At 36.9% G+C, this 13,737-nt stretch overlaps 1 protein-coding gene across 1 annotated transcript in view; it reads left to right on the top strand.

Moving 5' to 3' along the window:
• Nucleotides 1–12,389, top strand: part of NKAIN3 (sodium/potassium transporting ATPase interacting 3) — a gene marked incomplete at its 3' end in the record, with an annotated part of 391,041 nt that extends 378,652 nt beyond the window's left edge. The window contains exons 5-6 of the mRNA XM_062189882.1: nt 9,044–9,114; nt 12,381–12,389. Of these exons, the coding sequence (XP_062045866.1) occupies nt 9,044–9,114; nt 12,381–12,389 (80 nt within the window). The remainder of the gene's footprint in view (nt 1–9,043; nt 9,115–12,380) is intronic.
• Between the last annotated feature and the right edge of the window lie 1,348 nt (nt 12,390–13,737).

Genomic DNA, 13,737 nt, shown 5'->3' with positions numbered 1-13,737 from the left:
ACTGACTTATTTATGTAATCCCTTTGACAATTAATAATATCTTTTAGATCAGTTATGAATGCAAACTGATCACTTTAATAAGTAAGATGACATTGGTACATGCCACCTTGATAGGATTGACTTGGAATCCCCTGGCATGTTTCTAGCTACAGCATAAGGGTAATTCTGAGTGAGCATGTGCCAAACTGTACATCTTCTCCTTCTCTTATTCCCACTCTTATTTTTACCTGGGATCACTTTCCAGTTAAATTTAAATGCCTAAGAATAATTGTGTGTTAATTAAAGAGTTCAACCAATGGTATTAATTAAAACAAAACATACTAAAAGGAATAGTAAGTTGTTCCTCGTCAGTCAGGACAAGGGCTGATCAAGTCATTATTTCTCATAGTGTCCATTTCACTTCAACAGGTTTCCTTTTAGGTGTCAGTTAGTTGTCACAGATCAGGGAGAACATATGATATTTGTCCCTTTGGGACTGGATTATTTCACTCAGCATGATGTTTTCCAATTTCCTCCATTTTGTTGGAAATGACCAGATTCCATTTGTGACTGCTGTATAGTATTCTACAGAGTACATATCCCATTATTTCTTTATCCAGCCTTCTGTTAATGGACATTTAGGTTGCTTCCCTGTCATAGCTGTTGTGAATTGAGCTGCAATAAACATTGAGGTGCAGACAGCTCTTTTATTTTCCAATTTAATTTCCTTTAGATAAATTCCAAGGAGTGGGATGGCTGGGTCATGTGGTAGGGTTATATTCAGGTTTCTGAGGAATCTACAGACTGACTTCCATAGTGGCTTAACCAGTTTGCATTTCCACCAACAGTGGATTAGTGTCCCTTTTCCCCACATCCTCGCCAGCATCTGTTGTTAGTTGATTTCTGTATGTAAGCCATTATAACCGGGGTGAGGTGAAACCTCATTGTGGTTTTCATTTGCATTTCCCTGATTGCTAGTGATCCTGAAAATTTTTTTCATGTGTCTGTTGGCCATTTGGATTTCCTCTTTTGAAAAATGTCTATTGAAGTCCTTGGCCCATCTCTTGAGTTGGTTGTTTGTTCTGTTGTTGTGGAATTTCTTGATCTCTTTGTACATTTGTCAATCTTGTCTTTAACTGCCTGTGCCTATATCTTGCAGGGTTTGTCCGATGTTCTCTAATAATTTGATGGTGTCAGATCATAGAGTTGGATCCTTAATCCATGTTGAGTGTATTTTTGTGTAAGGTGTAAGGTAGGGGTCTTGCTTCATGCTTCTGCATGTGGAAATCCAGTTTTCCCAGCACCATTTGTTGAATAGACTGGCCTTGCTCCAGGTTTTTGCTCCTTGATCAAATGTAAGTTGGATGTAGATGATTGGATTGATTTCTGGTGTTTCTATTCTATTCCATTGGTCTATCCATCTGTTTCTGTACCAGTACCATGCTGTCTTTACTTCCCTGTAGTAGATCTTGAAATCTGGTATTGTGATGCCTCCTGCTCTGCTTTCATTGTACAAGATTGCTTTCACTATTCAAGCTCTCCTGTGCCTCCATATGAATTTCAGCATCAGTTTTTCCAGATCTGAGAAGAATGTCTTGGGTATCTTGATTGGCATCGCATTGAATCTATAAATTGCTTTTAGGAGAATGGACATTTTGATGATGTTGATTCTTCCAATCCATGACCATGGAAGATTTTTCCATTTTTTGGTATCCTCTTCTAGTTCTTTCTTTAAGATTTTATAATTGTCATTGTAGAGATCTTTGAAGTACTTGGTTAAGTTTATTCCAAGGTATTTGATTGTTTTTGTAGCTATTGTGAATGGGATTGATCTTAGAAGTTCTTTCTCTGCCATGGCATTGCCTGTGTATACAAAGACTGTTGATTTTTTGTGCATTGATTTTATATCCTGCTACTTTGCCAAACTCTTCTATGAGTTCCAATAGTCTCTTAGTGGAGTTCTTTGGATCCCCTGAATGAAGAATCATATATCTTAAAGAGGGATAGTTTGACTTCTTCCTTCCCAATTTGTATCCCTTTAATTTCTTTTTCTTGCCTAATGGCTCTACTTAAACTTCCAGTACTATATTGAATAGCAATGTTGAGAGTCGACATCTCTGTCTGGTACAAGATCTCAATGGAAATGCTTCCAACTTTTCCCCATTCAATAGGATGCTGCCCGTGGGGTTTTCATAAATTGCTTTGATTGTTTTGAGGAATGTTCCATCTATACTGAATTTGCTTAGAGTTTTCATCATGAAAGAGTGTTGTATTTTATCAAATGCTTTCTCTGCATCTATGGAGATAATCATACGGTTTTTCTTCTGCAGTTTGTTAAGGTGGTGTATCGCATTGATTGATTTGCAAACAATGAACCATCCCTGTATACCAGGGATAAATCCCACTTGGTCTGGGTGGATGATCTCTCTGATGTGTTGTTGAATTCTATTGACCAGCATTTTATTTAGGATTTTTGCACCTATGTTCATCAGGGAAATTGGTCTGTAATTCTCTTTCTCTGCTACATCTTTTTCAGGTTTAGGAATTAAGGTGATGCTGGCTTCATAGAAAGAATTTGGGAGGATTCCCTTTCTTTCAATTATTTTGAATAGTTTGAGAAGAATTTGAGTTAGTTTTTTAAATGTCTGGTAGAATTCAGTAGTGAATTCATCAGCTCCTGGGCTTTTCTTTGTTGAGAGGGAGGAGTATCTAATGTTGGAGATTCTGTTAAAATCTCCCTATACCTTGGAATACCTTCTGTAGCTCCCCTGTTCAGCACAGTGTGTTTGTGTTTGGGCCTTTTACACAAATACGGGACTTAGAATCCACTGACATCATACATAAGAGTGTTAATTGTTAAATAAACAATGGGGGTTATTGTGCACTAACTTCTCATGTAGGACCTCTATCCTCCAAGAATTATGGTATTCAAATTATTTGTAACACTTAATCCCAAAGATTTCCCTTGTTCTAGCATGTTATATTCTTATGTATCATAAGCTCTAGTTATGTCTAAATGTCAAACTCCATTGTCTGTATTCTCAGGTGTTTCTTTAAAGTTTATTAAGGGTCTCAAACATGAACTGTTGGATCCATTTCTCTGTGATATTCCTATCTTATATGCTTTAAGGTCAAATACAGAGTACAGAATGGTTAAAGACCTCAGGGCTATTGAAGAGACAGTCCTTTCAATACATTTTACTGTGGGCTAAACCTTTGCCTAAGAGGTGATTTTTTTCTGCATTCCACTAAACCCAGAATCTGGGAAAGTGAGAATACATAATTTCCTAAACAAAAGCTCAGGTTCCTAAACAAGAGGTAGATTACATGGAATATATTCTAACTCCAGGAACGTGTGCTCTCTCAGTCAAGAGAAAGGAGGTTGCTCTTCACCAACTAAAAGCAGCTAAGGATATTTCTGGGAACAGCAAGATTCTGTGGAATATGGATTCCAAGTCTTTGTATGAAGCTTTATGCTTATTAATAATTTTTCTTTTTTTAATTTTTATTTAATAAATATAAATTTCCAAAGTACAGCTTTTAGATTACACTGGCTTTCCCCCTCATAACCTCCCTCCCACGCGCAACCCTCCCCTCTCCCTCTCCCATTCCATTCACATCAAGATTCATTTTCAATTATCTTTATATACAGAAGATCAATTTAGTATATACTAATTAAAGATTTCAACAGTTTGCACCCACACAGAAATACAAAGTGTAAAGTACTGTTTGAGTACTAACTAGTACTCAATTAATTCACATTGGACAACACACTAAGGACAGAGATTCTACATGGGGAGTAAGTGCACAGTGACTCCTGTTGTTGACTTAACAAATTGGCACTCTTGTTTATGGCATCAGTAACCACCCTAGGCTCTTCCAAAGCTTTGGCAACAGTTTCTTTTACAAATGGGAAACAAATCTGTATTTGTACAGTAGGGCATTGCTGATAATCTAGAATAGCTCTGTGATTCCTTCAGCCAGGTGAGAACTCTACCAGGAATTTGCCATGGTAACCACAAAGTTATGCAGTTACAAACATTACTTCTGAGAAGTAGCTTGGCTGTGCTGCTGGAAATTGGCACAAGAAGTACACTTGAAAGGTTTTAAAACAAAGCAATTTCCTGGCTGTGCACTCTCCCTAAGGGTTCTTTGATGATAACACCTCCACTTCCAAGAATGCTGTAGACAAGTGTGCCCTGCATAAAGGACTCTTCTAGACAATTGATGCCAACTCTTAATTGTGTTAAGTTTTTTTTTCTAAAATATACTTTTCACTTCCAGGATCTAAAACCAGAGCCCCCAGAATCCAATTTCATGGCCTTCCTCAGCAAACTGTGCCTGAGAGAATATTTGGGCTAACATGCATTATAGATATCCTTTGTTTAGCAAATTTGGGTAACAACTTATAGCACTATAGAGAGAATATTTGCTCAGTTGGAAATCATATGCTTTATGCTGTAAGTGATGGTATTGTGGTTTGTATCTTACCAGGGTGTGAACAATTTCAAATTTACTAGCCATATAGAGAAACTTTGCAGGACACTGAAAGCAAATTTATGAAAATGATAAAAACATATTTTTTTCTGACAAAATCTCCCGTTGATTTGATGTCTTACAGACAGGAATGATTAATGAGCAAAGTACATGAAATTATGACAAAAATAGTGATTATTTAAATGTTAAATTTTAGTATTCAAATTATCAGTATAAAGTTTTTTTTAGTTTTATTTAATATAGATATACATTCTGTTAGTTTTTAGAAATAAAGTTACTTTCTATTTAATTTTCAAAAAGAGTCATTTATTCATAAATGGTTATATTTATAATTTTATTTTAACTATGTTTTATTTTAATTATAATTTTATAATTAAATTTTTTAAACTATTTGGAACTTTCTAAATGTGCCCTGTAAATAATTATGTAGTTTAATTTTAAATCAGTGTTCTCTTCCTTCTAAAATACTACCCAATGTTCATTGGGGACATATATTTGATTAAATATCTAAACTGATAAAAGACAATTTAGTCTGATCTGACCATTTAAATGGTCCCATTAAGCACAGCTTTCTCTCCTGGGGAAAAGTTTTTCAGCAGATTAAATTGGCCCACTTCCCATTGCTTCTGTAGTTAAGGTAGGATCCAGGTAATTTGTGTGAATTGGTAAAAAAAAAAAAGGTGGGGGGACAAGCTCAGGCTCTTTCAGTCATACTCACTGTAGAAGCTTCCTTGCCACATGGTTGCTAGGTATCCCCACAGGCTTTCAAATATCTTATCCATGCAGCCTGGACTGTGTGGCACTGTAGGTTAGGCTGCCACCTGCAACTCTGGCATTCCATGCAACCACTGGTTCAAGTCTGGGATGCACCATTTCTGATCCAGCTCCCTGATAATGTGCCTATAAAGCAGCATAAGATTACCCAAGTGCTTGGGCCTCTGCCATATACATAGGAGACCCTAATGTAGTTCCATACCCAGCCATAGCCATTTGGGGATTGAACCGGTGGGTGGAAAAATTCTCTCTCTCTCTCTCTCTCTCTCTCTTATTCTCTCTCTCTCTCTCTCTCTCTCTGGGGGTGGGTGTCTCCCTCTCTCTCTGTAATGTTACATTTCAAACAAATAAATTGATCCTTTTTAAAAATAGAAAAAAAAAAGTCTCGTGGCAAAGTAAAGCTGATGAAATTTGACCATCCAAGCCTTGTTCCATCTCTCTACAGGAGGTAAAAGACTGGAGTCAGGGATTGCCAAGAGTTGGCACAGCAGTCAAGACTTCAATGGAGTGCAGGCATTTGGCCTAGATGCCCACATCTTGTATCAGAATACCTGGGTTCAACACTCAGCTTCACCCCTGACTCTAGCTTCCTGCTAATGTGTACCCTAGGCAGCAAGTGATAGCCCAAGTAGTTGCATCTCTGCTACTCATGTGGGAAACCTGGATTGGGTTCATTGCTCTCAGCATTGGCTGGCTAAGCTCCAGCTGCTGTGGGCATATGGGGAGTGAACTAGTGGATAGAAAGTCTCCCTGGCTATCTGTCTCAAACACATAATTACATAAATTTTTCAATAGGTTTCAGTGGAACTTTTATAACAATTCATCTTATTCTGATTAGTTCATCAAAATGCCTGTCTTCATCTGAGAATATGATACAATATTTGCATACTGTGTTCTGAATGTGAGCACACACACACATTGACTGTTCAGTGTTTCCTACGTGCCAATAGACCTACTAATGTTAGACTACTATATAACACAACCAAAGCATGGCTTAAAATAATAAATAATTTCAAAGGACTATAGAACAAGAGACACAAAGATTATTTGTTTCCAGTAGACTTGGGGAACAAAAGGTATAGGTTTAGATGAAATAAAAAGAAATTATAGTGGCTGACACTGTGACATAGCAAGTTAAACCACAGTGCCAGCTTCTCATATGGGTGCCTGTTCGAGACCTGGCTACTCCACTTCCAATCCAGCTCTCTGCTATGGCCTGGGAAAGCAGAAGATGAGCCAAGAGCTTGAACCCCTGCACCTGCATAGAAGACCTGGAAGAAGCTCTTGCCTCCTGGCTTCAGATTTGCCCAGCAATAGCTGTTGTGGCTACTTGGAGAGTGAACCAGTGCATGGAAGATCTCTATCTCTCTGCTTTTGGCTCTCTGTAACTCTGCCTCTCAAATAAATAAATCTTGAAAAAAGAAATTACAAAAAAGTTAAATACATTTGAATAAATTTAACCAAGGAGATGAAAGAACTATACAATGAAAATTATAAAACATTAAAGAAAGTAATAGAAGACACAAAAAAAGGAAAAATCTTTCATTTTCATGGATTGGAAAAATGAATATCATTAAAATGTCTATATTACCCAAAGCAATTTGCAGATTCATTGTGATCTCACTCAACATACCAAGGACATTCTTCTCAAATCCAGAAAAAAAATACTAAAATTCATATGGAAACACAAAAGACCCAGAATAGCTAAAGCAATCTTAAACAAAAACAAAGCCTGAGGCATCACAATACCAGATTTCAGGACATACTATAGGGCAGTTATCATCAAAACAGCATGGTATTGGTACAAAAATAGAAATGTAGACCAATGGAATAGAATAGACACTCCAGAAATCAATCCATGCATCGACAGTCAAATAACCTTTGACAAAGGAACTTAAATCAGTCCCTGGAGAAAGGATAGTCTCTTCAACAAATGGTGCTGGGAAAATAGGATGTCCACATACGGAAGTACAAAACAACACCACTACCTTACACTTTACACAAAAATTAACTCAAAATGTATCAAAGTTCTAAATATACAACCAGATACCATCAGGTTACTAGGGGAGACAAATGTAGAAACTCTGCAAAACATTGGCATTAAGATTTCCAGAAAAAGACCCGAGAAGCACAGACAATAAAGCCAAAATTGATAAATGGGATTACATCAAGCTGAGAAGCTTCTGCACTGCAAAAGAAACAGACAGCAAAGTGAAGAGGCAACCAATAGAATAGGAGAGAATATTTTCAAACTATGAAGCTGATAAAGGATTAATATCCAGAATCTATAAAGAGCTCATGAAACGCGACAACAAAATAAAAATTCAGTTAAGAAATGGGCAAAAGACTTGAAGAGGCATTTTTCAAAAGAAGAAATTCAAATGGCCAATAAATACATGAAAAATTCCTCAGGACCTCTAGCCATCAGAGAAATGTAAATCAAAACAACAACAAGACTTCATCTCTCCCCAGATAGAATGGTTCTTCTACAGAAATCAACATCATGAAATGTTGGCAAGGATGTGGGCAAAAAGGTACTCTAATCTATTGTTGGTGGGACTGTAAACTAGTACATCCATTGTGGAAGACAGTATGGAGATACCTCAGAAACCTTAAAAGCGATATACCATATGACCCAGCAATGCCACTCCTAGGAATTTACCTAAAGAAATGAAACCAGAATATGAAAGATTGATCAGAATCCCAAATTTTATTGCAACTCAATTCACAATAGCTAAGAAATGGAATCAGCCCAGATGGCCATCAACTAGTGACTGGATAAAGAACTTGTGAGATATATATTATAGAACACTACTCAGTTGTAAAAAAGAATGAAATCCTCTATTTGCAACAAAATGGACACAATTGGAAACCATTATGTTTAGTGAAATAAGCCAGTCCCCAAAAGACAAATACCAGGTATTTTCCCTGATCTGTGGTAATTGAGTACAAAAAATAATATAGATAAATGAAATTGATATTTTGTGATTCAATTATTATTTATAGCCCTTGTCTGTATTGTGAGGAGCAGTATTTTTTTTCTTCTTACCATTTGTTGAATTCCTTACCTAGCATAGGATTAATCTTACATGTATTGAATAGACTGAGAGTAAATTGTTGTAAAAATTAAAGGAAGGAAGGTAAAAGGAAGGAGGAGGGAGGGTGGGAGTGTGGATTGGAGACAGGGTAGGGTGGGATGTTGTACTGTATTCCTAAATATATATATATGAAATACATAAAATTTTCTCACCCTTAAAAATTTAAAAATAAAATGTAATAAAGAAATTACAAAGGCTATTGAATTTATACAAAACAAGTATTTCCTGCAATAAGGAAGGAGATAAAACCTTTATGAAACATTTTCAGGAGTAACTTCAGGAAAGAAGGCATGAAGATAAAGAGTGTGAATTCCCAAAGGCCTTGTTGATGATGCAATAAATCACCTTAAGTAAATTTTAAAAAGTCCTGGCAACAAAAAGAAAAATGACATCTTTTTATATACGCATGGAAAAAGCATGTCTATATGTCTATGGACAAACATATTATCTGAAATATCATGCAATTTAATTTTTATTGAAATCAATAACAACTTTGATTTTTCAAACTCTAAGAGCCTATGTTCTTTGTGTGTTTCTTGAAAATTCACCATTTTCTTTATCATTGATAAATACATTTTTCCATTTTAGAGTAAACAGATATTTTTGTTATTCTTATGTATTCTACTTTAAACACTTAGTATTCTGTGCATTTTTATTTACACATTTATTCATCTTGGGCTATGTTATATTTTCAGTTGATTTCATAGGTGGACTTGACACACACTCCTACTACCAGGATCATGTTGAGTTAAAGCCTGTTAAACCTGTAAGTAAAGGTGTGATGACATGGAAAATATTAATCCTTCTAACCTGGCAAAAACTAACCAAACCTAAAAGTTTTGGATCTACTATTACTAATTATTGTTTTAATTTTCCATTCATATTTAAAACACACCTTTCATGTGTAACCCATCATCATCATTATCATTATTCTTCACCAAAGAGGAATTTAAATAGCTGACATGGATTCTATTCTGACATGAGATTTTTATCTTATCTTCTTTATCAATAGTTGATTGACAAATTGATAAAAATTGACATTATTTATTCTTCAGAAGTTAAGACTGAATAAGTGTCTTGGGGACAACATGGTAGAGAGGAAAAGGGAAAAACACCTAGGTTCGAATCCAGGCCCTACATATGTGGACTCAGGAATCTTTCTTGAGGTTTCTGAGACTTATTTTATTATCCATATACAGTTTCATTCGGAGAAGGTGGATTAAATGGGATAATATACATAAAGTACATACACCTAAAATTGCCTATCACTGTTGGATGTTACTTAAATATTGTCTAAAACAAGTTCAGGAACAAGTTTTCTATGTTCCCAAAGAACATAGAAGGAAGTGAACAAAAAAATACCCAATCCTGGATAGATTTCAGCTGACTACAAGAAAGGAACCTTGGTAGTTTGAATTATGAAATTTCAGAGAAGAGAGAGCGGCAAGATGGCAGAATAGGAAGGGAGCACACTGATAGTCCAGGGAGAGACAGTTTAATAAAAGTGGAGATACTGCAGGTTCAAGGAAGAGTAGGGGATGAAACAGCAGAGGAAACTCTTCTGGAACTAGTGATTCACAGTGGACCTGCATGGAGGGTGTGGGAGCCCATAGCTCAGGACACCAGCGGCGGAATCAACACACCAGCGCTGAAACACGAAGTGAGCTGAACCTCAATAGCCTGAGACACCAGCGGGCAAGCAGAAATAGGAGACTAGAGGGAACGAGGCTTGAAACCCCATGGGGAAAAGTTCACCAGGCTATCTAGAAGAGAGAGGAAAAAAAAGTGACCAGTACAGACACGAGTTTCTCTCTCTCTCTGCTCACCTCTCAAAGACAAGCAAGACAAAGAGCAGGCGCCATTTTGGACATGCATCATAAGCGGCACGACCTCAGGGCTGCACCTGCCCTCAGCCAAGCAGAAAAACCTGACTGGGGGGGGGGGGGTGAAATAACAGGAGATTAGGACTTAGTGAATGTGTAGTGCAAATGAACTGAGACTATGAAAAAAGAGACGGTGGGTGAGAGAACACACGGAATTCACATGAGTACTTCCCAGAGACACTACAATTCAGTAACCTTGGCAACCCAGTGGGAGACTGCAGGAGATTTGAGCCCACATTGAGGGCAGCACAGATTCCCTGTGTGGTTCTTGGGAAAGAGCTTCCGATCTCTGGCTCCTGTGGTTATATCATTCGCCTGCTAACTACCTTCCATTCCGCTCAGCTGTGCGGAATTACTTCTCTTCTGAATCAAAAAAAGAAAAAAGAAAAAAAAAGAAAGAGAGAGATTTACCACACCTAACCTGGAAGTGTCACATTTGGCACACCCTTAACACTGAGGAACCAAACAGAGCTCTCAGGCCACACCCATCTCAAGCCTCTAAGGCTCCATCAAAAGCAGACAGTCCACTTAAAACAGTCAAGTATAACAAGAAAAAAACACCACAGCGAGGGAAGAAGAATCCAAAGAATATCTCCACAATACCAAGCAACAAACACAGAAACTGAGGAAACAAGAACAAGGGAGACATTATGACGCCCCTGAATGAACAAGACACCCCAAGCCAAGATTATGAATATGATGAGATGGAAGAAATGCAAGATATGGATTTCAAAAAATTATGATAAGAATATTTAGAAGTTATCAAAAACAAAAGCTTGAGCTACATAAATTCTTATTGGACAAGATAGAAAATCTCTCTCATGAAAATAAAATCTTAAGGAGGAATCAAAATGAAACGCAGAAACTAGTAGAACAGAAAAGTGTGATAATGAAGAGTAATCAAAATGAAATGAAGAATTCAATAGATCAAATGACAAACACATTAGAGAGCCTTAAAAACAGAATCAGTGAAGCAGAAGAGAGAAAACTGGACTTAGAAGACAGTGCACAGGAAATATACAGTCAAACCAAAGAAAAGAAGAGGAAATTAGAAATCTAAAAAATATTGTTGGGAATCTATAGGATACTATTTAAAAACCCAACATTTGGGTTCTAGGAGTTCCTGAAGGCATGGAGAGAGAGAAAGGATTAGAAGGCCTTTTTAGTGAGATACTAGCAGAGAACTTCCTAGGTTTCGAGAAGGACAGAGACATCCTAGTACAAGAAGCTCTTAGAACCCCTAATAAACATGACCAAAAAAGATCCTCACCATGACACATTGTAATCAAACTCACCACAGTGAAACACAAAGAAAAGATTCTAAAATGTGCAAAAGAGAAAAGTCAGATTACTCTCAGAGGATCTCCAATTAGACTCACAGCTGACTTCTCATCAGAAATGCTACAGTCTAGAAGGGAAGGGCGAGACATAGCCCAGGTGCTAAGAGAGAAAAACTGCCAGACCAGAATATTATATCCCGTAGAGCTCTCATTTGTGAATGAAGGTGAAATAAAGACTTTTCATAGCAAACAGAAATTGAAAGAATTTGTTGCCACTCGTCCAGCCCTGCAAAAGATGCTTAAAGATGTGTTACACACAGAAACACAGAAACATGGTCATCAATATGAAAGAAGGTGAAGGAAACCTCACCACAAACGATCACAGGAGGTTCAAAGCATATATTAGAAAATATCTTTGGCAAATAGCAGGGAAAAGTTGCTACTTATCAATAGTCACATTGAACGTTAATGGCCTCATCTGTCCAGTTAAGAGACACAGATTGGCTGAATGAGTTAAGGAACAAAACTCATCTATTTGCTGCTTACAAGAAAAACATCTTTCCAACAAAGATGCATGCAGACTAAAAGTGAAAAGCTGGAAAAAGATATACCAAGCCAACAGAAACAAAAAAAGAGCAGGTGTAACCATTTTAATATCAGATAAAGTGAACTCTAAACAAAAACTGTTAAGAGAGACAAAGAGGGGCAATATATAATGATTAAGGGATCCATTCAACAGGAAGATATCATGATTATCAATGTATATGCACCTAATTACAGGGCACTAGTTTATTTAAAAGATTTGTTAAGGGATTAAAGGGAGACTTAGACCTCAATACAATAGCTTCTCAGACCACAGCAGAATGAAGGTGGAAATTAGCAACTCAGGAATCCCTAGAGAGTATGCAAACACATGGAGATTGAACAACATGCTCCTGAATGAACAATGGGTCATAGAAGAAATCAAAATAGAAATCAAAAACTTTCTGGAAGTAAATGAGGATAACAACACAACATACCAAAACTTATGGGATTCAGCAAAATCAGTGTTAAGAGGAAAGTTTATATCAAGGTGCCTACATCAAGAAATTGGAAAGTCACCAAATAAATGAGGTTTAAATTCATCTCAAGGATCTAGAAAATCTGCAGCAAACCAAACCCAAACCCAGTAGGAGAAGAGAAATAATTAAAATCAGAGAAGAATCAATAGGATTGAATCAAAAAAATTACAAAAAAAAAAACAGCAAAACAAGGAGCCTGCTGTTTGAAAAAATAAACAAAATTGACACCCCATTGGCCCAACTAACTAAAAAAGAAGAGAAAAGACCCAAAACAATAAAATCAGAGCTGAAAAAGGAAATGTAACAACAGACACCACAGAAATAAAAAGAATCTTCAGAAATTACTACGAGGACTTGTATGCCAGCAAACAGGGAAATCTATCAGAAATGGATAGATTCCTGGACACACGCACCCTACCTAAATTGAACCATGAAGACATAGAAAACCTAAACAGACCCATAACTGAGACAGAAATTGAAACAATAATAAAGGCCCTCCCAACAAAGAAAAGCCCAGGACCAGATGGATTAACTGCTGAATTCTACCAGACATTTAAAGAAGAACTAACTCCAATTCTTCTCAAACTATTAAGAAGAATCGAAAGAGATGGAATCCTCCCAAATTCTTTCTATGAAGCCAGTATCACCTTGATCGCTAAGCCAGAGAAAGTGCAGCATTGAAAGAAAATTACAGACCAATATCTGTGATGAACATAGACCCAAAGATCCTCAATAAAATTCTTGCCAATAGAATAGAACAACAGATCAGAAAGATCATCCACCCAGACCAAGTGGGATTTATCCCTGGTATACAGGGATGGTTCATTGTTTGCAAATCAATCAATGCGATACACCACCTTAACAAACTGCAGAAGAAAAACCATATGATTATCTCAATAGATGCAGAGAAAGCATTCGATAATATACAACACCCTTTCAGGATGAAAACTCTAAGCAAATTGGGTATAGAAGGAACATTCTTCAATACAATCAAAGCAATGTACGAAAAGCCCACGGTCAACATCCTATTGAATGGGGAAAAGTTGGAAGCATTTCCACTGAGATCTGGTCCCAGACAGGGATGCCCACTCTCACCACTGCTCTTCAATATAGTTCTGGAAGTCTTAGCCAGAGCCATCAGGCAAGAAAAAGAAATAAAAGGTGT

The sequence above is a fragment of the Lepus europaeus genome, chromosome 4 (assembly GCF_033115175.1).
Source record: "Lepus europaeus isolate LE1 chromosome 4, mLepTim1.pri, whole genome shotgun sequence".
NCBI classification, from domain to species: Eukaryota; Metazoa; Chordata; class Mammalia; order Lagomorpha; family Leporidae; genus Lepus; species Lepus europaeus.
The sequence above is the reverse complement of the archived record's forward strand: the minus strand, read 5'-3'. Positions and strand labels throughout refer to the sequence as shown.